The sequence below is a fragment of the Oryzias melastigma genome, linkage group LG23 (genome assembly GCF_002922805.2).
Source record: "Oryzias melastigma strain HK-1 linkage group LG23, ASM292280v2, whole genome shotgun sequence".
In the NCBI taxonomy this organism is placed as follows: domain Eukaryota; kingdom Metazoa; phylum Chordata; class Actinopteri; order Beloniformes; family Adrianichthyidae; genus Oryzias; species Oryzias melastigma.
In genome coordinates this window covers 16357415-16383069 of record NC_050534.1, presented here as the reverse complement: position 1 = coordinate 16383069, position 25655 = coordinate 16357415, and the positions used below count along the sequence as shown (strand labels likewise).

Genomic DNA, 25655 nt, shown 5'->3' with positions numbered 1-25655 from the left:
ACAAAAAAATGTCAACTAAATTTGTTGCCACTGACAAATTAGGCTACAGTTTAAAAATGATTTAATATAAAAGTCAAATTAACAAGAAAACTAGTGGACCAAATAAAGAGCCATGTGGGACGCCACACCTTACAGAATGAAGATTTTTTTTTTTTTAAACAAAAATATTTTACAAGGGTAAAGGATTCTTACACAAATTATCCCAGTTCTGTAAATAGATAAATTATTCTTAGACAACCAAAAACATGTGAGCGACTGTTGATCTTTGCTTGTGTATCACACAGGACCACAGAGCTTCCCTCAGTCTACAAAGAGTGTTATTAATTTTTTTTTTTTTTTAGGGAAAGAATTGAGGAAAGCTGTGCAGTATTGAAAGGCTTGCTGGAATAATAATAATGAGCCTTTTTATGGGAAGAAAATGAGGGACAAAAACTTAATGTTTATGCAAAGCTAACGTCTGGTGTTCAAAGGAGACCTGAATGAAGCTGTTCTTGTCAGGTTGTCCTCAAAAAGCTACAGGGCTATTTTAACGCCATCATCTGTGTGGAGTTTCGCTCTTGTGTGTCTGATCACAAAGCGCCGTTTTCACGGGGTGGCGGCGATGGGGGACATCGAGAATCTTTCTGGTGTCGTCTGCAAATTGTTTGACCAGCTGTGATCCCTGTTCTGACAAAACTCTTCAAGTCTGTCTGACATAAATGAAATAAAAAGGACTTAAAAAGTGCAACTGCCGTGCAGTGTTTCATTTGTGGCTTTAGAAATGTAAAAAATACATATTAATCAAATTAACATCCTTTTGTTTTATACAAAATCTCATTTTCTGTTAGTTTTAGCTTAAAAACACTTATTTTTTCAATTTTGTTTAATTTTAACATAAATTAGATGATAAAACCCTAAGAAAATATTTTTTTCTGAACAAAAAGTGGACAAATCTTTTGAATCATTGAGAAACTTTCTGTGTCTGCAAATTGTTTGACCTGCTGGGATACCTGTTCTGACAAAACTCAAGTTTGTCTGGTAATAATGAAATAACATTGACCTTAAGTGCAATATGCATATTTTTTTTTGAATTTTTGTTTAATTTTTAACATAAATTAAAGGCTCCAAACATTTTTTTATGTCAAAATGACAGCAAGTAGATATTTCTCCAGTGCGCTTCAAAGAACGTGAAAACCTTGGTCACTCGTGAAGAGCGTTGGGAGCCAGCAGAGGAGCCTGATGGTTGCTCAGATTGTTCATCTGGTTGTGGAGCATCCCATCCTGGAACAGATGGAGTCATCCCGTTAGGATGAAGCACTGCTCCTGAGCCGTCCCAAGAGAAATCAGAGACTCACCTCTCGCCGCCTGTAGACTCCCAGATTGAAGCGACAGCAGACGATGTCAAAGCAGAAGCCGACGAGGCTGTGAAGCATGCCTGTAAAGACGAAAAGAAAAAAGTGACGGTTTTTCAGGTAAATGTAACACACTGACATCCAAAAATCTCAATTAAGGCAACAAGTTTGATTTCAGAAAAAAATTGAGAATAATAATTCTTCACAACTCACTTCATGGTAAAAGTCTCATTAAAATAAAATGATGTTTTTAACATGTTCTTGTGGTATTTTACTTATTATGAAACACAAACACTACACCAACACCAACAGTCCCGCCCATAACTCAGAGGTTGATTTTTTTTTTTTTAATGAATTCCTGTCGCTCTGCAGAAACTATGTACTAGAAACAGTTTGTTTTTTTTTGCCAAAAACGGCATAATTGTAATTAAAAAAACACTGGAAACACTTTTAAAATAGATTAGAAGATGATCGGAGTCTGTCTTTAACATGTCTATTTGTGACAGGTGGATTCTGCTGTGGCTCCACCCACCTGTGGTGGAGTAAATGCCTCCGATGATGCCGCACAGTCGCACCAGGAACTGCCAGAGCGGCATGTGCTGCTCGCTGACCGTCACCATCAGAGAGCTGGTGTCGTATTTGAAAAAGATGCCGGAAACGCCGTGACTGCCTGCTGTATGGTTTATCACCCTCTCCTTTAAAAATGAATAAGAAAACACAAGTTACACCTTTTTATCCTCTAGACCAGAGGTGTCAAACTCAATCGCACAAGGGGCTAAAATCCAAAACACACCTTAAGAATGATTATTTATTAAAACCCTCTAAATTTTAAAAAAATCTTTAAAAATGTAACTTTTAGCATAATTATGAACTAGATACATAGCATTACCTGCACTAATGCTAGTGTTAATGCTGTTACCTGAATTGGGCCACTGAAGATGCTAGTGCTGATAGATGAAGATGCTTAAATTGATAACTGAAATCACTGAAGCTGATAGCTAGCTAAAACATTAGCTAAATATCAAATTAGCCAAAAAAAAAAGACTAAGGTTTTCCAAAACAGCTTGCATCTAGCTGGAAAAACAGCTAAACTTCAAAAAAGCCTAAAGAAGGAAAAAAAGCAGAAATTTGTCAAAACAACTAGCATGTAAATATTAGCCTAACTCAAAGATAGCCTAAAAACTGCTTTAAAATGCCTAATTCAGCCTAAACAGCTAGCATGTAGCTGAAATGTTAGCTAAAGTCCAAAATAGCCTAATAAAAACAGAGAAAATCCAAAATTAGCCAAAATTGCTAGCATGTCAATATTAGCCTAACTCCAAAACAGCCTAAAGAACTAAAAAAAAAAAAAGTCTAAATTAGCCAAAACAGTTTGTGTGAAAACATTAGCTTCACTCCAAAACAGCCTAAAAACTACAAAAAAACCCTAAATTAGCCAAAATTGCAAGCATGTAAATATTAGCCTAACTCCAAAACAGCCTAAAGAACTTTAAAAAAAAGTCTGAATTAGCCAAAACAGCTAGTGTGAAAATATTAGCCAAACTCCAAAACAGCCTTAAAAACAAAAAAAACAAAAAAAAATACTAGCCAAAACAGCTAGCATATAGCTGAAACATTAGCTAAAGTCCAAAATGGCCTAAAAAAATCTTAGTAAATGCCAAAATAGTCCAAAAAGCTAACAGAATGCCAATTTTAAAACGTTTAAAACTGTAATTTTTTAACATAATTATCAACAATAAAAAGGCAGGATTATTATTTCTAAGGAAATCAACCTTAAATAATTCTCAATATTTTACGCTCCATAAAAATATATTTTCCCAAAATTATACAAGTTACAAATGAGAGCAAGATAACATCAGGGCGATTTATTACAATGAAATAAAATGATCAGAGGGCCGGATCCGGCCCCCGGGCCATGTCTTTGATACATGTGCTCTAGAGGATCTAGTTTTTTGTTTTGCATGATTACTCACCCGCTCTGTGACAGAGAACTGATGCGTGTCCGCAGAAATCTGATACGTATTCAATCTTGTGGGCACCACTGTAATGAAGTACTGGTACATCTGGTTATCTGTGGCGGACACGAACGATAAAGTCGGCCGTGGAAATGACAGATTCTGGGATTTTAATCATTTGTACCTTTAATCCTGTTAGACTGAGATAGTAGCGACTTACTGTTGTAGGTGATTTTCTCTGTGCCGTCCAGAGGATTGATGATGCCGGGTATCTCCTCGCCAAAACATAGACGATCTATTCGATGGGAGAAGTTGTACGCTGCGGGATGAAGACACCGTGATGAACTGCAGCAGGATTTTGAGACAACAACTCTTTAAATTCAGTTCATACAAACTTACACTCGTGGCTCACAAACGCCGCAATGTGCGCATGGCCCTGAGGATGGTGGATCGGCCTAAAAAACAGACATGTATAGCATTTTGGTAAAAACTATAAGCTCTATCATTTATTTTCTCTTTTCTGATCCGTACTTTCCCACAGTGATGTGCAGGTTTCCCGCCACTTTGTTGACGTACAGATCTCCGTGTATCCTGCAAGCGTCGGGGGGCTGTATATAGACATCCTCCCTGGAAAAAGTTAAAAGTTTACTGCATCGTCTTTTCAGAAAAGAATCCAGCTTTTGTGCTGAAATGACGAACCGAGGAGGCAGAGCTGTTGGAGCTCCTTTAAGTAGACTTTTGTATAGAACTTCCTGTAAAGCGTGTTCTTCTCTCAGCCTGTTTTGGATGAGATGCAAAGAGCTGATGGACAAAAAAAAAAAGGGGGGGTAATTAGTGCTGAATTTGAGTAGAAAAACATGTGGAATTAAGTTAAGTGACGTTCTGTAAGTAAAACCAACTCATTTAAGATTTAAAACAAACTTTTTTTGATCAAATCTTACAGTTAAATCCCTTAAAAAACAATATTTCTAAATGTATATTTATTAAAGAAACCATATATAACCATAATTTAATCATTTTTTACTTTAATTACATCACTTTAGTAAGTCAGACGTTATTTTTTTGGCCTACCTCTGCCACTCTCTCTGTTTTGGGGTGAGTTCAAAGACAACCTGAACAAAAACCCAGAAAAAAAAACTAAATTAATCTCCAAAACCTCCAAATTTAAGTTTTTTTTTTTAATGATTTGTAAGAAAAAGTTACTCTTACGGGCTCGTACTGCAGTCCACCAGATGTGATCATAGTTTCAGCCAAATCCAGGATATCTGCTCCCACATCTACAGGTATGCAAAAAAAAAACGTCACAAACTCTCAAAAGAGGTTCAAAAACAAACACAGAAAAAGGTGGGATACTCACGGTGGCATTTCATGGCAACCGTGATGTCGACGTTTATTCGTAACTTACTGAAAGACAAATATTTCATCGTTTTATTCAAATTAAACGATTACAATTCAACAAAAAATATATATATATTACCTTGAAAAATCCTTGTCAACTTCATATTCATATTTCATCCAAGTATCTTGGTAAACAAAGAACTCCAGGAGGGACAGAAGAGCCATGGTGCTGAAAGCGATGAGTGAAACTGGAGAGGAAAAAGGTCAACATCAACACTCTCCAAATTAGTCCACTTTATTTCATATAAAAATTTGGTAAATATCAAATTAAAATTGTATCAAACAGACATTTTCCTTAAACAATATCCAAAATGACATAAGACTGATCATGTGAAAGCGTCTTGTCGTCCCCCGTCCCTATGTAGAAATGGACTAATCCAACAACAGGAAGTTAGATATATATAAAATAAATTTCTTACACATTAAAAAAAAAAAAATTCTTACACATTTAGATGTGATTTTACTTTTTTATATTTATATCAAAACATTTGAATTCTTGATTTTGATTATGTCTAAAAGTGGACCAGTAAAGAAGTTATTTCATTGACTTTTTTTACTAATACAACCACTCCAGAGGTTATTGTTCACCACTGTTAAATAGTATATATATATATTTTTTCTTAGGGTTGTGAATGTTGAGCTCAGAGCAGAAATTCTCACTTCTGGTAGGTTCCAAAGGGTTAAAAATAAATGTTCTAAATGTACAAATTTACGTGTGATTTCATCTTGCGATTATTTGCAGATAATAAGTGGCTGGTAAATACTGTAACTAAAAAAAAAAGAAGAAGAAAAAAATGGCGATTAATTTCTTTCAAATTCGCGATTAATTGGTTAATTGTTTTAATCAATTCCCAGCCCTATTTTTTATGTCAGTGATTCACATGATAAAAAATCCTGTACAAGTTTAATTAATTTGTGTATAAAGTTATTTATTTTATTTTATATGCTTTGGTACGGTGGCCCAGAAGCGCAAATCTTTTTTTGCGCTTCTGGGCCACCGTACTTTGGACAGCCAGCACAAACAAAACCCCATTCCATCCTTTCATTTATTTATTTATTTATTTATTTATTTATTTACAAGTGGGTGTCTCACCTGTCCCTCCGGAAGCGGAAGTCTCCACATAGCTGTCTGACACTTTGGGGAAGGCGTCCAGCTCCTTCACCAGACTCAGGGCTTTCCTTCTGCTCAGACGCCTCATCTTCACTCAGGACAGACCCGCTGATATTCAAATATCACAACACCAATGTCGGCTTTACACACGACTGCTCCACTGCAAAGCGTGTTTTACATAAACGTGGCATAATTTCTCCTAATCTAGATCAGTAAATATCCACTAACTGGAGTTGGATAACGCAGACACCGTTGTTCACCAGAAGAAAGCGATGGTGCGGGGAGCTTTTTCTGCTACCACAACAAACGCGCTCGATATTTACGTCATTTTTATGTCGTCTTACCTCTCATATCTTCTGGTTAGATGTTTATTCGATTTATCGAGTTCCAAAAACCAGTAACAACCGGGCAGTTGTTCAAAAGACGCTTGGATTTGGATGCAATATCCATGATGCTATCACTCAGGAAGCCAAGTGTCTTATTTGAATACGTAACGACGTGATGACGTAGACAAGCAAAGCGTAGCAGTTCTGGTATTCTGTCAGCAGAGTGCGCTCTAGCATAATCTTTTTTTATTGATTGACTCTGTAATGTGAGGTCAAAGAGGTGAAACATTACAGATTTTTTTTTTATTTAAAAAGTAAATTACATGTTTTTTAAGTAAAGCTGCTGTTTACTTTATTCGTCTTTAAATTTAGATTTGTATCCACAAATTACAGCAACATTTTAGGTTTAAGGTTCAGATGTGATGATTGAAGGTGGACAACTGAAAAAGTGTGAAGTGTCAAGTGTGAACAAAAAAAGTGTTTAAATGTAATATTTGAATAAACCATGCACAGTTTTTACCATCAGAACACAGTGGAGTCATAAATAAACGTCGGGAAATGTTCGTATCTATTTTCTTTTCAAAAAACTTTATTGAACATTACACAAAATTACAAATCAGAACAATAGCACTCCATTAAAAAAACAATAACTAATGTCAAATTTTTACAAGAAAATTACAATATACAGAAATTTAATGGGAGCATCTCGAGCAGAAGGAATTAATTCCAAGTAATAATTAAAGGAAAAGAATAATAATAAAGGAGAGATAAATTAGATTTTCACTTCGCGAAATCAGTGACGTCGTATCCGGTGTTTAGGAAAACGAAAAAAAAAGTTAGCATCGTGTCCGAATTAAACTCAAACTTTATTTATTTATATAGCACCTTTCATTCAAAAGAAGCTCAAGCACTTATCATAAAATCAAATAAAATACATCAAAATACACAAAAGGAGAAAAGGACATTTACACAGAATGAGTACCCAGTTTCTCACTCAATATTAAATTTTAGGGGGGGGAGCTAAACATTACCAGAGCACTACTTAGTCCCGCACTATATAGTTTTTTTATTAGTTAGGGGTTAGGGGGAATTAGGACACAACTCATGTCTACATGCCGTCCTTAAAGTTGCTGCCAGATGATTGGTTAATTAGAAGTTTGTGCTAACGAGCTATTGAACAGGTGTGCCTAATAAAGTGGCCAGTGATTTTAAAAAGTAATTTACTTCACACAAGATAAATAATAATAATATCAAATACTTTCATTGTTCTTAATTAGATGGAAAACATTAGAAAAAATGTGATTTAATATAAAATATAATTTGATCTGTAATTGCTATATTAGTGGTGAAGATGTTCAAATGAGAAGTGCAACTGTTGATGAGACGTGCTGTTCTCCAAAACATATATGAGTTGTAAATCATCAACCTACTCCCTTTTCTTTCTTCCTTGAAAATTCTGTCACTTATCTGTCTTTGTGGCAACTGTCAAAGCTGCCAATTATACCTTGTTTTTCCCAGCAGCTGTCCGCGGCCTTCTATCAGCTGTCACACTAACTCATCCTAAGAGGCTCTAACCTTCACTCACAAGTGATAATTAACTTCCAGTAGGAGTGTTTATAGGGTGCTACGGGTTTGTGCAGCAGACGTGAAGTTGCACGCTGACAGGAGGGAAACCCTAACGTGAAGAAGTGATAATGATCCACCACAACAAAGAGCTGCAGATTTGGTTTATCGCTCCTAAGAATAGAAGAGATGTTTAGTTCTTGCAGCAGGTTGAAAGTGCAGCAATAAAAATGTGAACTTTTTGAACAGTGTGCAGAAAGCAAGGAGTTTCTGCAGGCATCAGAGCTGCTTGCTTATGCAGAACAGCACAGATGGGCGTGTGGGGGATGGGTGCTGTCAGCGCACAGATCAAGCTTTGGGTCGGTGGTCCCATTGGTATTCACCACACAGGCACGTACGACATGTCAGACATTCTCCGCCGAGGCACAGCAGGCCTGCAGATTGATTTTAATGCATGAATTTGCTCTGATTTTGTAAAAAAAATTGCAAAAAAATTGATATTTTTCTATTTAATTCAGATTTGTTCATTTGAAAAGATAATTATATTTTCATAAATGTTAAAAAAAATAATGAAAAAAAACATTGAAGTCCCCATTTGAGTTTGTAATAGTCTAAGACAAGATCAATTTATTAAATAATTAATTAGTATTTTCTTTGAATTATTGCAATTTTCTGTTTGCTTCATATTTTAATCAAAATGTGCAAAAAACTAATTTTATTAAAATGTTCCAACTCTTTTGTCTGCATGCAGGCAGTTTTGTGCTAAAACAATTGTGACTTTTTCTTGCATTTAAGTGTGATGTTACATATTTATTTAAATTGTTTGATTTTACGGTTTTCTGTTTGGCGTCACACAAGAGATTATAGGTTCTTGTTTTACAGCAGTCATGCCAAAGTCCCATCATTGACCCACACCTGGGTGTGCACATTTGATTTGACCTATTTCCCCTGAGGGAGCAGTGAGCTGCAGTCACAGCCATGCTCAGAATCCATGTTTAACCCCTAAACCGACCCACTCCGATCATTCTGATCTATATTAAAAGCGATCCGAGTGGTCTTTTCGCAGGTATTGTGCTGTTTTTAGGCAGAATAAAAAAAATTGTGTCGTTTTCCGGGACATAGTTTTTGCAGAGCAGCAGCAGTTCTTTAGAAATTAGCAGAGGTAATTGTTTTCCAGGTCAGAAGTAAGTCTCAAGTCACGAGTCAACAGCAAGGAAGTCCAAGTCAAGTCCAGAGTAAAAAGTAAGCAAGTCTAAGTCTAGTTTCAATTTAACAGCAAGCAAGTCTAGGTCAAGTCCCAAGTCAATAGGAGGTAAGTCCGAGTCGAGTCCCAATTTAACAGCAAGGAAGTCTAAGTCAAGTCCCGAGTCAACAGCACACAAGTACAAGTGAAATCCAGAGTAAACAGCAGGTTAATCTGAGTCGAGTCCCAATTTACCAGCAAGCAAGTCTAAAACGAGTCCCAAGTCAACAGCAGGCAAGTATAAGTCATGTCTTGAGTCAACAGCAGGCAAGACCCGGTTGAGTCCCGAGTCAACAGCAGACAAGTACAATTCAAGTCCCGTGTCAACAGCAGGAAAGTCCGAGTCGAGTCCAGATTTAACAGCAAGCAAGTCTAAGTCAAGTCCCGAGTCAGCAGATGGCAAGGAAAATGTGAGTCCTGAGTCAAGAGCAGGCAAGTACAAGTTGAGTCCAGAGTCAACAGCAGGCAAGTCCAAGCCAAGTCCCGAGTCAACAACTGGCAAGTCTGAGTTGAGTTCCGATTTAACAGCAAGCAAGTCTAAGTCAAGTCCCGAGTCAGTAGATGGCAAGAAAAATGCGAGTCCCGAGTCAACAGCAGATAAGAACAAGTCGAGTCCCAAGTCAACAGCAGGCAAGTACAAGTTGAGTCCAGAGTCAACAGCAGGCAAGTTCAAGTCGAGTCCCAAGTCCCAAGTAAAAGGTGAGTCCCCAACAGGTAAGTCCGAATTGAGTTCCGAGTCAACAGCAGACAAGTCCAAGTTGATTTCCCTGGCAAGTCCAAGTCTAGTCCCGATTTAACAGCAGGTAAGTCCCAGTTGAGTTCCAAGTCAACAGCAGACAAGTCCAAGTTGATTTTCCTGGCAAGTCTAAGTCTAGTCCCGAAAGAAAGGAAAGAGAAAGACCAACGAGGAGGTTCATAGATGAATTACTAGTGTGAGGAAGAATTAAAAGAATAAAATGCAAAATTTAAAATAAAAGATTCAAACTTAACATTTTATTTTATTCATGACATGATCAGTCATTAAAATAAATTCAAATGTAACATAAAATTGGCAAATTAAATAAAAAATGTGACTAAATGAGTTTAAATAAACATAAAACAGTTATATATTTGAGAAATTTGTATTGAAGTACTTCAGTACTGCTTACCAAAATAATAGTCTATAAATTGTTGTATTTTGAAAAATATGTCATCTTTAAAAAAAGGCATTTTTATAACGTTTTTCGTTTATTGATCTAAAAACGGATTTGACCTTATATAACTACCAGACTGATGTGTGGTGAAAATGTCCTAAACGGAGCTGTTATGTAATTCCTTTATTGGAAAAAGAAAGTTGGCAGAACAGACGTGCGTGCACAACCAGCAGGAAATGACTGATTTGGAAACTGACGTCAGAGGTGGGATCGCCTATCGTAGAGCGGCTGCTCTCGTGAGCTCTCGGCTCCCCCTCGGGTATTTCCGGACGCTGGATTAAATCCCCGCCCGCTTCATTCCTGCGTTGTTTGGGGACAGTAGGAAGATGGCGGCGGCCCCGCTGTACTGTGTCTGCCGGCAGCCCTACGATGTGAGCCGGTTTATGATCGAGTGCGACATCTGTAAAGACTGGTTCCACGGCAGGTACGTGGGTTAGAATGTACTTAACGGGTCCGGTTAGCAAAAAGCGACAAACACGAGCTGTTTGACAAAGAAAGGCGACGATTTTCTCAGCGTTGTTGACTGGTAGCTAAAGTTAGCTTGGTAAAGCTAGCGGTGGGCGACGGGGGTTTTAAACCGTCTATTGACACGACTTAACAGGCGAAAGTAGGATTCGTCTCTCGCCAGATTCGCGGCGAATTTAAGGAGTTGCTACGCGAACCAGCTAACACGCCACCACACCGTATAACCAAATATTTAACCCCGTTTTAATAGTTAGCGTTATTGTTTTAAATAGCAAATATGTTGCCTTTATGTAGCTAATAATATGCGGAGGGATACAGAGCGGTGTCAGTCATTTCCAAAGATCAAAAGCTTATCGTGACATTCAACGCTTGCCCTTTATAACAGTCTTCAAAGAGATAACTTGAAAATGCCCCAACTCTTATGAGATAGATAAACAACCAGATAATAAGTTTGTAGTTTTATCACAATATTTAAGAAGAAACTAGCTTTTGTTAGTGTGGTCAACTTTGCATTAATTGCAGGTTTTGTTTTGTTGTTTTATATAAATATTTTTTACATTGAATTTGATATAAACTAAACTGTATTTTTGACTTCTGTCACTCAACGATTCTGATTTTTGAAAACATAGAAATGGGAACATGTTACTGTGGGTCTTGTGATTGACAGATTGAGAAATTTAAATCCCTCTTTCAAGCAGTGGAGGCACATGGCAGGGGCCCCCTAGCGGTTGACAGGTGGATTGCAGGCTCCTTGTATTTACATGTCCTCAGATTTCTTGGTCCTTTTGTCCTATATAAGGGATTTTTTGTGTACTTCCTGTCTCCTTTTGGCTATTTCCTCTTGGGAGGGTTTAGTGATAAATAATCTGTTGTTTTGGTGTGTGTGAGGTGGCTGATAAAACACCGACATACATTTTTTTTTGTGTAGTGTAAACTTTAGGTGTTTACACTCGTTTTAATAATGTTGTGCACTGATTGTACTTGTTCTAGTGCTAGGATAGTGGAGAAAACAATTGAAGATTGTGTATGATAAGAGTTAGTGACAAGGTTATTTGTACTTCAAATTTCAAGATTAAGTTAAACTTGTTTAAGATTTGTTCTAGGATACATACCTATCCTAACGTTCCTAGTTTTATCTCCCTTCTTTTGGAGATTACCTGTATCATATTTTACACACAATCGTCTTTTATCTCTGTGTTCCCCGGGGCAGACCAGGACAATTCACTGCCTTGCGTGGGTGCATCTCCAAAGTGACAGTTTATGAATACAATAATCTGTTTTTGCTCATGTCGAGATGACGAAAGCTTTTGCGTAACCACATTAAGTGTACTGCCAAAAAACTTGGCAGCCCGGATTTGTGGCGTGTCGGCGCCAGAAAAGACTAGCTACGTGTCATGTGCCAGCAAGAAAAGGAACAAACGTTGGAGCTTCCCCCATTGATGACTAATAAGCGAAAACACACAAAGCAGACCTCCAAAAACAGTCTGATATCCAGCCTCTTTCCCACGAGGCTGGCCAGGAGTGAAGGGATATTCTCTGGCTGTGAATATACTGAAGGACAGACGTGGAATGAAAAGGGATACTCGCCTGCTGATGCTTGGCTGTCAGTGGAGTTGCAGAGTTTTTGTACCTCTGTTTCTAGAGAGCGCCCTGTTTTTCGTCACCTGTATCTTTTGGTGTCGGTACTCAAGATAGCAGCAGGGCATCTGGAGGGCTAAGAGATGTTTATTCGGTAAATGTAAAGTGGTGAACGTTTACACGTGAGACCAAAAGAGTAGAAGAATCATTTTTTAATTTTGAGATGTGCTGAAGAAAGTTGTAAAACTGACGTTGTCAACTCTATTTTCCTTTTTTTTTTCTTGCCTAGTTGTAAAATCTGCCTCTTTAAATTAATGAGCAGATTATTTTGGGATGCCAGATTACATCTGCTTCGCTGCAGATCAGGTCAAACCTTCGTAACCGGCATGTTAGGCGCAGACGATGGGGGTGACGACAGCCAAGCAACGCTTGATGGGACGGAGGGAGTGATTGATGGGAGGTGCAGCGAGCCAAGTTCAATGCATGATCCGTCAATGTCAGACGGAGTGTGAGCACACCAAAGAGAGACAGATAGCCCTTACAGAGAGTTTTTTTAGTGTTTACATTAAGTGGATAGATGGACGAGCAGCAGGAGTTCCTGTTCATTGTTTTGTTTTTAAGTCCTAAACGTTGTTTTTTTTTTGTGTTGGAGAGTTTCAGATCGTAGATGTCTGATAAGTTAATTGGCTAACATAAAGGGCAGTCCTTGTCAGGAACTGTGTTTACACTCATTAGCTAAGTTGTCTCTTGGGGGCAAAGAAAAAGGATTCATTTGAGACGGATCAATGTTGATTGGAATGGTGTTGTTGCTCGCCGCTCTGACTTATGTTAACTTTTAAGGTTTAAAAGATTGAAATTGCGTTTTCAACATGGTCTTGTGATGATGGAGGATGTATATAAAGAAAATAACGCTTGAAATTGCATAGTTTAGAGGGTTTCTTTTTTCAAATCATAAATTAAAAAAATGCAGTTTGTAAAAGCTTGTAGCTGTGATGTAGGTGCTACAATAAACGGGGTTTAAGCTCCCTGCTGCGCTCCATTTTGATGGATCCCCTTGTAGACGACTAGATTCATGTGCGTCTTCATTTTCCTCATCTGAGCTGGCATCTGGCTCATAGCTGTATAGCTCCAGTTTTCTCGCCATTTCTGTTGGACAGGGAACCTTAGGTTGGAGTTGTGTGGGGCTGTAAGCTAGCAGAAGAGCGTGTAAACCAGGGGTGTCAAACTCAATCGCACAAGGGGCCAAAATCCAAAACACACTTTAGTTTGCGGGCCGAACAGAATAAACATTTATTGAACACTCTAAAACTAAATTTTTCTAATTTTTAAATGGTAACTTTTTAACATAATTATGAACTAGTTATATAGCATTACCTGCGATAATGCTAGTGTGAATGCTGAATTTGGCCGCTGAGGATACTAGCTGAAATCACTGAAGCTAATAGCTTAAAACGGTGAAGCTGATACCCAACTAAAATATTAGCTAAATGCCAACTTAACCTAAAAAGTAAAAAAAAAAAAAAACTAGGTTAGCCAAAACAGCTAGCATGTAGCGGAAAAAATAGCTAAATTTCGAAATAGCCGGAAAAATTGAAAAAAAGCCTAATTTAGCCAGAACAGCTAGCATGTAGTTGAAATATTTGCTAAACTCCAAAATAGCCTAAAAAAATCTTAGTTAATGCTGAAATAGTCCTAAAAGCTAGCAGAATGCCATTTTTTTTTAACTTCAAAAACCAAAAATTTTAACATAAATATGAACAATAAAAAGGCAGGAATATTATTCCAGAATAAATCCACTTAAAAATTAATTAACTTTCAATATTTTACCCTCCATAAAAAATATATTTTGTCAAAATTATACAAATTATAAATGAGTGCAAGATAACATCAGGCTATTAATAATAATAAAATAAAATGACCTGGAGGGCCGGATCCGGCCCTCGGCCCATGTGGTGTAAACATATGGATGACGGGAAGTGGGAATGGGTTTACTCTGCGCCCACAACTCAAAGGCTAATGTACTTCTGCCACTCTGCTGAAACTATGTCCTAGAATACGACACAGTTTTTAAAAATTGGGAAAAAGTCATAATTAAAAGACCACTGGGAAAGTTTTCTAAAGAGCTGATATAGAGATGTGACTGTGCTGTTATGTATGGTAACATCTAATTGACTTAAATTGACTTTTGGCAAAAATTAACTGAACAATTTAGAAGCGCTGACAAGTGAAATTGCCGGTTAGAAAGTTTTTGTTTTGAAATCACCAGTAAAACACACACCTCAGAGTAGATGAGCGATGAACCCGACGCTAAATAAAGTTTTGGGGCAGCATGAGAAGCAGGCAGTGGCTTGACTGATGACTTTGTAGGTTTTACAGGGGCACTGGGGGACAACCATGTTGAAAACACGTGTGAAAACAGAGCCGGAGCCTCGAGGCAGCTCAAGCCGCACCAGAAACAATTAAGTTGTTAAACTCCCTGCAGCTTCCCTAACGTCCTATAAACAACAAAGTGATGTTCTTTTTGTAGTTCGCCAGCTGACTGCAGAGAGGCCGTCTTGTCTTCTTCACCACTGCAGGGACTTTATGTGTCTTTTACGGCTTGCTAGGTAGAATGATTTCACCCAGTGAAGCTGAAATGACAGATCCTTATCTGTCAGGCCTTAGTGGGCCTTATTGCTGTCCACTGTTTATGTAAGCATCGGCTGAGACCATTAGGAATAGGGCCCGAGGAGTCAGGTGTTCCTCTTGGCGAGATAAAGATAGGCCAGGTGTGTTTAACTGCCCTCATCTCCTCCATCTCTATCTCTTCCACCCATCCATTAGGGATCTGCCAGTTCCCTAATGTAGGCGTGTCACAGCCCCATGCAGAGAGGTTATTTAGAGCTTAAAATAATGGTGACGCCCGCCTCCAGCCTTTGTGTTTCTGCACTGATCACTGAGGACAATGAACCCCTCACAGTGCATGGACTAATGAATAAGCCCTCTCAGTCACACAGGAAGGAGGCCCTTGATGAGAGGAAACAGAGGGGAGAGGGGTTGATGATGGCAAGGGTTTATCCAAGTGCACACATCTCTTCCAACTCAGGAAGGGATGTTTGGTTTGGTAATCTGCTGCAGTGGCGGCAGACACCAAAACAGTAGTTAAAGCTTCTTTTTTTCTCTGGTAACGCTAACTCGTTTAATACTCACTGTAATGAATATGGTGTTTTTGGTATTTTAACATGTTGTTGTGGCATTTTTCCGATTATATATTTGGAAAAATAAGCTTAAAATAGGTTTAGGTGGAAAACAAAAGTAAGGCACTGAAGGGCACACTAATTTAATATCGTCATGTCAACATTCTAAATTGATACGATAAGTATTCCCATGTGAAATATCACGATATGTATCGCTGAATCAATTCCCCCTACACCCCTATATTTTTTTTCCATAGTTCTCCTTTTGGAGGGATACATGTGGGAAGCAGTTTGAATTTGGCCTACATCCTAGAAAATGACACATATTTTTTAATTTTGGCTATAAATTGCATAATCACAATTTAAACGCTTTTACAATAGTTTAAAAGGTGATCAGAGTCGGTCTTAAATGCAAGTCATTCATATGAGAACTGGACTGAGTGATTCCCCCCCCCCCTCGAGTTCCAAACAGGAAGTACCCTCTGTCTCCAAGAAGCCAAAATCCTATAGACCATTCTATAGGATTTCTGCTCATTTTGTTCGTGTTTGCAATATTTCTATATTTTTCTGTGGTGCGATTTATTCACGTTATGAGCTGGCCAATCAGATGCCTTATTAAAAGTATGTGGTCTCACGTCTCTTGTTCGAAACGTTGGACAGATTCACATTCAAGTGGTAGGGGTGTGGACGTCCAACAAGCTAATGATTGGCTTGAGTGGTTGCCATAGAAACGAGGAATCAGACCTGCTTACTGACGATTGCTGGTTTCAGCACGGTTTCCGTATCAGGAAAAAATGGCGACTGAATTGACTCAATTTCGTTCGTCCTTTTGTATGAGTAACGTCCCACTCAAGTGCTCTACTTCTCAATGATTCATACCGAGACCTCGCCAGTGATGCATTAAATATTTAAACTGGAATAACCTTTTTTTTTTTTTGTCTTACTCACCAGATTCTCAAGTTTGGTCCTTTTTGCTAAGTGGTTATCTTTACAGGCGATTACAGTAGACATTTGTGGCACAGTGCCCTCATTTCCAGCTGGCATTACATAAAGAAACGAGATTAAGATTAGAGGGTGACCTGGTGCTCCCACACTGCAGCAAACCCAGCAGCAGAAAGCTGTGACTCATGCTTTCCCCCGGCAAACAGGCACACGTTTGAACAAAGATTCCTGACACATGAGCTAGATCCTGTAAACCAGCCAGGCGCTGCACGGTGCAGCTGTTGGTCATCCGCCGACTCGTGTGCAGAAGCAGGAGGGTTTCTTCAAGCTGACACTGATACAAGGGAAACCTAGTTTGAAATAGCTAAAGATAAACTCTACATCCTAAAAGCAGAACGAGTACTCTATTCTAAATCTACTAATGTGTTTATTTAGTAATTCTCTCTGGATGGTTGCGGCAACAAAATGCATTTTATTGGCCTTTCACCCAGCCTTGTTGGAAACTGTGATACTGGTGCAGATAATGTTTGCTGTGCTGCAGACAGCAGACGACTGCATGTGGTTAGTGAGCTGTTACTGGTGCACGGTTGGTGCAACAAAGTGATTTGAGCCAGCATTCACGCAAAGCCACCACTTCCTGGTGAGTTAATGGTTCTCTGTTTTATTTCCTTTACAGTTTCCTGTGATTCTTCATAGATCAAAGCTGATGAGAGTCCTGCAGTCAGTTTCGATTTGTTTTTTTCTAATAACAGGTTTATTTGAGGAAAATTTTCTTAATTCTGTCTCTGTGTCTGGGGGACATTTTGAAACCTCCTGTTCTATCTCCTGCACATCATATTTCTGAAAGCTTGTTGTGTATTTGGGATTTGTGGTGACATTTGTGGAGTCATGTGTGTGTTTTGCTGACTTGTCCTCAGCCCAACTCACTGTTGGTCCCATGCTGTGCAGGAATGGGGCTCTGGTATGCATCAGAGGAATGTCTGTGTTGCACAGCAGTCAGGATTGTGTGTGTTTGTGTGCGTGGGGGTGGTGTTAATGTACATTTCAACATGACCGTGTTGATTGCGTTATGGATTTAGTGTTTTCATCTGGCTATAGTTGATTTAAAGGCTCTGGATTTACTCAGGAGTGAGATGTCATGTAGGATTATGTGTGTTGCATTCATTTAAGGGCTGTTTTTGCAAAGCAGGATATTTTTTGCAGCCTGCAGATTTTAACTGTACTATAAACTGCATCCAGTTTGTTCATTTACACCTTTAAGCACGACTTCATTCACTAATATTTAGTTGAAACTATTCCCAAAGACACTTCTTTTGATTTAGAAATCCAAATTACTTGTCTAATTTTTTTTTTATGAGGGCCAAATTAGGATCATCTTAAAGTGAAGGAATTACCAGCTGGTATATTTGCAAAATAAACATTTTAAGTTTAAAAAGAAAAAAAAATAATTTTGAAAACATTTCTATTTTAATTTGCAAATTTGGGAAACAAACGCTCATTTGGCAAAACAATTAAACTAAACCAAATGGGGAAAAAGGTTCAATTTTTGCTCTTTTTTTCGGTTCTCTTACTCTTCATTTTTAGTCATCAATCTACAGTTTAAATGCCAATTTTTTGGAGTTAATCCTAATTTTATTTGGGGGTGGGGCCCTTGAGCCCATTGGCTACTGGGAAGTGATTGTGTTTGGGTGTCAGAGGTTATCATGACGTCATTTATACATTAAAACTATTTATTGTTGGTGCTGCCTAAAGCTACGTTCACATCAGTCATGTGACACGTATTCAATGATGCTTTGATGCTCGTGAACAAACGTTTAGCCTGCAGTATTCACACTGGACAAGCAGGGAAGGACTTCTTTTTTTAATTCCTCCTACTGCTTACTAGTACATGTCCGCCACCTTGAGTTGAAAGAAACTTGAAGCTGTGCAAATCTCATAAATCTTGTTCCAGACTTTTTCTTTTACACCTCTATTCCGATATATGAAAGACTTGGTATTGCATAATTCCAGCAGGGCACCAATCACAATCATTAATTTCTCTAAACTTGTATACATGCCATCCATACATCAGTACCAAATTAGAGTTCCCGAATGGTCAAAGTTCAACTGGTTTAACCTTCAACACGTGTTCAGTGGACGCTTATTTATAAGGTAGAGCCAGAAAATGATTGTAGAAACTTTTGTAGCAATGCCTAAATGCAAGAGTTTTGAACGCAGAAGCCTGAAACGCACGTTTACACATATTTACATAGACTTGTCTAGGGTTGGTGCGAAATGCTGAAACTGTGCAACTCGTACCCGAGCAATTGGATACTCGTGATCTCATGTTCCACCCACTGACGTAAGTTCTACAAAAAAAAAAAAATTTAACACAAATTTTGGTTATGCAAACTCTTCATAAATTGACATAATTAACGTAACTCCAACGGATTCTGAAGTGGAGAAATACAGCACTACACTGCAGTTTAGCATGGATGTAACCAACGTGAATCAGCAGATTGTGTCGTGGAAAAAAATCAACTTTTTATACTGGATTTGCACCAATGTGTAATGCTTAGAATGCAAAATGCTGCAGAACCTCGAGAATGGAAAAACTGTGGAGAACATTTTCAGGTTTTGTTCTTAAATGTGCAAAAACAACAGTGATTTTTATGCTTTTTATGTTGTTTATGTTACTTCTGAACTTAACCAGAAGGTTGACTAAGTTTAAATTGACAAACACCATTTTTTTTCTGTCTAAATCTTTGTGTTTTTATCAAGTTTGTTGATTCTGATCTCCTGTACTAAATAAAGGTATAAATGATGGTGATTTAATACATATAATTGTAATTTTTATACATCCAGAAAGACATGCAGATTGCAACAAATATTATATTAAAAATTTAAATAATGTATTATTATATTAAAATGCAAAAAGTTTGAACTGAAACTGTAAATTAAGAACTGAAAGCAAGGGGGCAGAAAAAAAAAGTTGAACATGCAAAACATTTGATAAAACCTTTTGGTTTCAAGTTTTCAGTATTTCTTCTGGTGTATAAGAAATGTATTCTAAATGTACAAGTTTTTTACTTTTTATTCATATTCATTTTAAGTTTCCAGTGTGTACTTTTGAGTTTTCACTCCCCTCCCCCCTATCTGGTTGTTTATTGACCCATATGTTTTTCCTAAATGTTTTTGGCAGAATTGTCTAAACTGTTGTTCTCCTTCAGCTGTGTACAGGTAGAGGAGCACCATGCTGTGGACATCGATGTTTACCACTGTCCCAACTGTGACGTTAAACACGGACCCTCCCTGAGTGAGTAAAGCTGTCATCAACCACAGCTTTCCTTTACCGTTTTCTGCGTTCGTCTCCTTCCTCTGTAGCATTTACTTACAGCCTCGTATTGTTTTTCTTGGCCGCCTGTCACCTCTGTATGCAGGCCTGAGGGGGGGAGGCAGCTCTCTGCCATGTCAAGTTTTTTTTAAGGGGATTGGAGGGGGTGGGGTATAAACCAAGCAGCCCTAAGGGCAGAGAATGGCAAGCTAATTGAATGGCATTGTCAATCCTCTGCTTTCAATGGGCAAGAACCTCCAGTTCATTGCAAAGGGTTTGAGCGCTCCACTGATTTATATTGAAACATGATTTTTTTGTTTTTTTAATACAGTGAAAAAGCGTAACAACTGGCACAGGCACGACTACACGGAGCCAGACGATGGAACCAAGCCGGTACAGGCGGGCACCTCCAAGTTTGTGAAAGAGCTTCAGAACAGGACCTTTCCCAGGTAGATGCCACCAAACATGAAGCCCTGCTAATGCAGCTTTTCAAGACAATACCACCATGTTATGAAAAATATTCAACCATAGGTCTAAGGCTAAGACGGCACCCGGTGTGGCTCTCCGTCTGCAGGCAAGCTAGCATAGTGAGCTCAGCCGACCGATCCCGCTAGCTCTAGCCCGAGCGGTGTTCACCGGCGGCTGTCTGGCTCGATCCCTCCAGCTTTATGGGCTCTGTGACAGGATAGCAACCTGTCTAGGGTGTATCTCGCCTTTCCCAAACAGTAACCGGGACATTCTCCGGCAACCCTGCGGCCCCAGTGGGTTAAGAAAATGGGTGAAAGTTCAGGACAAAAATCTTCAACCCTTTGATCAAGTCACTGAAAACATCACGTGTCCAAAGCAGAGTCCCTGGTTGGTTGACGCACCCTGTCAAATTGTATCTGTGCATTGACTCAACATTGAAACTTCAGGCCCTTGTCATGCAAATTGTGTCTAGTGTGAATGGACCATTAGTCACATGCACACCAAAGTTGGTGGTTGACCTGTAGGATGTCATAAAAATGGAAAGTGTGATTGTTGTATATGTGGCAAGAGTATTGTGAAGTATCTGCAAGGCAAATGGAAGTTGGACGCACTTTTGAGTCGCATGTGACGTTGTTGTACAGTGACTTTACGCCACACTCGAGTCCAAGGGTGTCCAAAGTCGGTCCTCGAGGGCCGATGTCCTACATGTTTTCCAATCAACCTGCCATTGAAGCTCCTTATTGGCCAAAAACACCTGATCCAGGTAATCAGCAGAAGATAAGGCAGAGTTTTTGGAAAACCAGCAGGAAGACAGTCCTCGAGGACGGACTTTGGACACCCTTTGCTCTAGTCATTGGTAAGGTGTGAGTAATCCTGCATGCTAGGGGGGTTGTAGATGCCTGTAGGATTCCCACACAAGCTACGTTCTGATTGTCTAATTTCCTCATTTCTAACAGGATGTACTGATTATGTGAACAGCACTAACAGGCTCCTTGAGTAATCAGCTGGATTTGGGGGAGGTTGAAAAGATCAAAAATCTGAATGACGTGCCTGCTTCTCAATTACTTTACCCTTACTTGTGTGTTGTATAAGTGTTAACTATAACCTGACGCCTGAAGCATACCCATAGAAAAAATGAGTACTAATAGTTTTACTCTATGGTCTCAGTAAGCCATATACAACCATGATATTTTGTGTGGACCTGCACACACCTGAACACACCCATAGGGCAGTTGCAACTAAATATGTGTTCAGAATATGCCTTTATGCTTCTACGTAAAGGTCATTTTTGTGTGGAAAAAGGAAAACTATTACCCAACATGAGGAGGTTTTGAGTAGATTTATGTTTTACTGCACTCACGCTGAACTTGTGGTTCACAGCGCCGAGGAGATTTTGATACGAATGAAGGGTGAGCAGGTGACCGCCAGATTCCTGGAGAGACACGGCTTCAACTACCCCATAGCCGTGACTGAGATGGAGGGCCTGGGCCTCAAACTGCCCCCGTCTACGTTTTCTGTCAGGGATGTGGAGCAGTATGTTGGTAAGTTTGTTGTAAGTCGTCTGCATTTCTCTTTCTTTGGATCGATGTAGAAGTGATCAGAATCAATGCAATCTCCTAAATGTTTCTGAAAGTGGCCATTACTCAGCAGACGCCATCTGTGCGTCAGTCCGAACAGGTTTCCTGGTTCACAGGGTTTTAACCCACTTATCAAGCATCAGGCGACGGCTGAATGAGTTTAAAATGAGTGACGGCTTCGCTTTCACTGCCCTCTCCGTGAAAACGAGGCTTCCTGAAGCCGGCTGCCCTTTCCCAGCTCCGGTTACAGGGCCATTACCAAGCCCACCAGTGTTTTTATCATTAAGTTCAGATTACAGACTCCTTCCATCGTTTTATCTCTTTCTCTCATGCCCTATTGAGAATTAAGCCACGGCACAGGTGTTGTGAGCAGAGACCAAGTGTCAGGTTACGTTTCCTCACAGTTGGAAGACAATGAAACAACTGCAGAAACTCTGCTGTGTTCTGCAGCTTCCCAACTGTTGTTCTGGCTGCAGAGAACCTGGCAAACTTGGTGTGTGGTCCAAGCTTAACACCAGAGTTGGAGACTTGGATGTCCCACAATACCAAGGGACTTTAAACACAACACTCAACACGAGGGTTTGTTTTAAAAATCAAATAAAAGACATCAAATAAGTATTTACTTTTAAAATTGGATATAAATTAATCAAATTTGTGAATTACTTTTTTTTAAGTAATTCTTGTTAGTTATTTTAAGAAAGGAAACTGCTAACTGTTAGTTTTTGATGTGCAAAATATACATTTTTTAATGAATTACACCGTTCTGTTTATATTACTGCTTTTGACATAATTTAATTTTAAAGAGTTTGAAAAATAAATCTACATCGTATCATGAGCTTTTTAATCAAAATATCGATTAAATATTTTATGGTCTGTGTATTTCTTGGTATTTTTTTTAAACAAAAGCATAAAAAAAGTTAGTTTTTCTTTTTTCCTTCTTTACAGAATAATAAACCAAAAATGTACAAAAAATCAAATGCATTTAATCATTCAGTTTTTCAAAAAGTTTCTTCAAGATAAATAAAAAAAAAAAAAACATTTTCAAATTTTAAAAAAATGTTTAGTTTCATAGTTTCATTGATTGCTAATGTACTTCTTTGAATGACATCAAAATAAAAACAGTAAACGGCACATCACTAATATTTACATCTATAAAACTACTGTATGTCTGAATCTTAATTCCAGAGACATTCTAAAGGTCAAGCCAAAAAATCAACAATGAATTTAAAGACTTGCCTTAATCAGGTTTGTGTTGGTCACCATGGTTACGACAAAAACTTCCAATTCAGACAAAACTTCGTTAATATATGTTTTAATATTAAAAATCAAACAAATGCCATGTTTTGTTTTGTTTTTTTTGTTTTTTTTTAAGGAATCTTGAAATACTTTAAAAAGTATATGGACGTTTTGGTAGTAAATTTGAACATATGTACGTATTTAGAAGGTGCTCTGAAATTTTTGTTATGGTTGTAAATCAGGATTTGTGGAGAACTAATTCAAAACAGACAAACTCTTTGTTTTTCTAGCAAAAAATATGAAGAATGATGAATATTAAAATAATTCTCTAAGGTGCTTAATTAGTTGTTGACTTAAAGTGAGTTCTTGAAATTCATGAACTCTTGAGGCAATTTTCCTAAATCATTTATATTTTGAGGAGAATTCTTGTCCTCATTCTCCTCAAACATGAACAAAATGATCAAAAGCAGACACATTTCTGCACTCATCACTGAGGAAGAGGAGGGACAAATGCTGCAGCTGTGAGCTTCGCGTTGTGGCGTTTCTATGGCAGCTTTCTGTGTGCGAGGACTACCTAACTCCAGCTGCTCGCCTTCCGCTGACGGCGGCCAGCTGGAGCTGCAGAGGTGTCTGTGTGCAAGTTCATGTTTGTGTGAGGGAGGGAGAACATGCAAAGAGGTTCTAAAAAGGTGTGCGTGGGAGGGTGGGAAATACAACAACCAGCTGTCTCGCTGCACACACACACATAACACTTCGGTCCTACTTCCGGCCACATGTGTGATTTGTAACGTCCCAGCTTTTTCCTTTAGGATCCGGCTTTTCCAACTTCTGTCTTCTGCGGGTTTCACTGCCATACGAGAAAATAGAGTTGCAAGAGAAAGTATGTGAACCCTTTGGGAGTACCTCCTTTGGAGATAACATTTCCTGCTTAAATCACACCAATTTATGCTTTTGTGTTTTTATTGAACACAATCGTGTGTCCAGTTTATGCATAAGTAATTCCAAAGGGTTCACATGCTTTCTCCTGCAGCTGTAAACCGTAGAGGCTTGTTTCCACTGAGCGGTACAATCTGGTCCAGTCCATTATAAAATGAACCCATTGAGCCGAACCGTTTTTGGACCTCCGTTGGTTGTAGATCCATAGAAAAGTAGAGATTGTGTTGAAACCCGTTGATTGGCAGAAGGTCATTATGACTGTAAGAGCTGTATTCCTTTTTGCTCCTGGCAACATTAAATACTTTGTATTTAAAAAGTACCAAAAGCCAAGTGGAAAAAAATGAGCTGCACTATTTATTTTATTTTATTTAAAGACAAAAGTTTCAAAAATATAGCATGAATCGGTTGAGTGGACCGCTAAATTGAAACTGCCCCAAGCTAGCAAAGTTGACAAAAACAAACATATTTGTAAAGTTTTCTTTTGGCAGAAAAGATCCAGTAAGGGAAACAGAAGATCCTTAGACTTCAAAATAAAATAATTCAGTATTTAATAGACAAGAACCAGGAGTCTTTACTCCAAATATGGATTTAATGTAACAATTTTACCCGCAAACCATAATGATAATGCTGAATATTCAGCAACTGGATGTCTAATGTTATAAGGATACTGCTAGAAAAGTTGTTTAAATTGTGGATTTTTAAAAAATATATATTTAGAAAATACCATTTTTTTTTTACTTTTTAAAAAAAGTATATTTTGCCTCTATAAAAGTCAGATGAAACTGAAGTTGGCATCTGATTTTTTTTTTTTTTAAGCTTTATTTTGACGGTTATGCGTTGAGGCCAAATCTATATCACATTTTCATGATTCCTACGACAAATTGAGGGTACAAATACAAATTGAAGCAGCTGCTGATATTTTAAAGAGAACTTTATCCTCAAAAGTTAAGGGAAAAGCTCAGACCCCCACTTCATTTGTCCAGCATTAAACCGCGGCCTGAAAGACCTCTGCTTTAGGTCAGACACTGAGGCCTCTCACCTTCTCCAGGACTGACGGATCGGCTCATTGACATCCCCTCCAGCCCCTCCCTGCTCTGCCATATTGATGCCAGTTTCCCTCAGGATTAGCTCTGATGAAGATGCCAGCATGCAGCAGAACCCTTTGAACCCCTCTGTCGCCCTCTGTTCATCCGTTTTGTTTGCTTTTTAGTCCATGTTTAGGTATTTTAATCGCTTTCCAAACTTCTCTGAACTCACAGACTTTTTTTTTTCCCCCCAATCCAGGTGGTGACAAAGTTATCGACGTGATAGATGTAGCACGGCAGGCGGACAGCAAGATGAAGCTCGGCACCTTTGTGAAGTATTTCACCAACCCCCATCGACCAAAGGTCCTCAACCTCATCAGCCTGGAGTTCTCTGACACCAAGTAAGACCGGCTGAAGTTCAGCCCTTTGTTTGCAAAGAAAGCACACAAACACATGGACAAAAAGCCTGAATAGATCAAATTCAAGCTAAAGTTTCAGTAAAGAATTCCTAAAAAGTAGAAATTCTTGAATGGGTTTGTTTCTCCTCGATAACCTGCAGGATGTCGGAGCTGGTGGAGGTTCCTGATGTGGCTCGGAAGATGTCCTGGGTGGAGAACTATTGGCCAGATGACTCCTTCTTCCCTAAGCCGTTTGTGCAGAAGTACTGCCTTATGGGGGTGAAGGACAGCTACACAGACTTCCACATAGACTTTGGAGGAACATCGGTCTGGTATCATGTTCTCTGGGTAAGAGAGCCTGAAAAACGGATTTATTGAAATATATAAAATATGTTTTCCTCTGCTATTTCGTGGTTAAACT

At 38.6% G+C, this 25655-nt stretch overlaps 2 protein-coding genes across 2 annotated transcripts in view; one reads left to right on the top strand and one right to left on the bottom strand.

Moving 5' to 3' along the window:
- Positions 1–44: 44 nt before the first annotated feature.
- Positions 45–6298, bottom strand: LOC112155867 (endoplasmic reticulum-Golgi intermediate compartment protein 2). Its single transcript, XM_024287856.2, has 14 exons — positions 6140–6298; positions 5778–5903; positions 4764–4872; positions 4644–4690; positions 4496–4563; positions 4358–4398; positions 3986–4087; positions 3818–3913; positions 3686–3741; positions 3507–3605; positions 3305–3402; positions 1864–2026; positions 1335–1414; positions 45–1260 (listed from the first exon to the last, which is right to left on the bottom strand). The coding sequence occupies exons 2-14, from the start codon at positions 5881–5883 to the stop codon at positions 1180–1182; spliced, it is 1146 nt and encodes a 381-aa protein (XP_024143624.1). The 5' UTR covers positions 5884–5903; positions 6140–6298; the 3' UTR covers positions 45–1179.
- Positions 6299–10214: 3916 nt separating this feature from the next.
- The window catches only part of kdm7aa (lysine (K)-specific demethylase 7Aa), a 25748-nt gene continuing 10307 nt past the window's right edge, over positions 10215–25655 (top strand). Inside the window, exons 1-6 of the mRNA XM_024287818.2 lie at positions 10215–10544; positions 19491–19576; positions 19926–20043; positions 21443–21603; positions 25096–25237; positions 25396–25582. Of these exons, the coding sequence (XP_024143586.1) occupies positions 10447–10544; positions 19491–19576; positions 19926–20043; positions 21443–21603; positions 25096–25237; positions 25396–25582 (792 nt within the window). The 5' untranslated portion in view covers positions 10215–10446. The remainder of the gene's footprint in view (positions 10545–19490; positions 19577–19925; positions 20044–21442; positions 21604–25095; positions 25238–25395; positions 25583–25655) is intronic.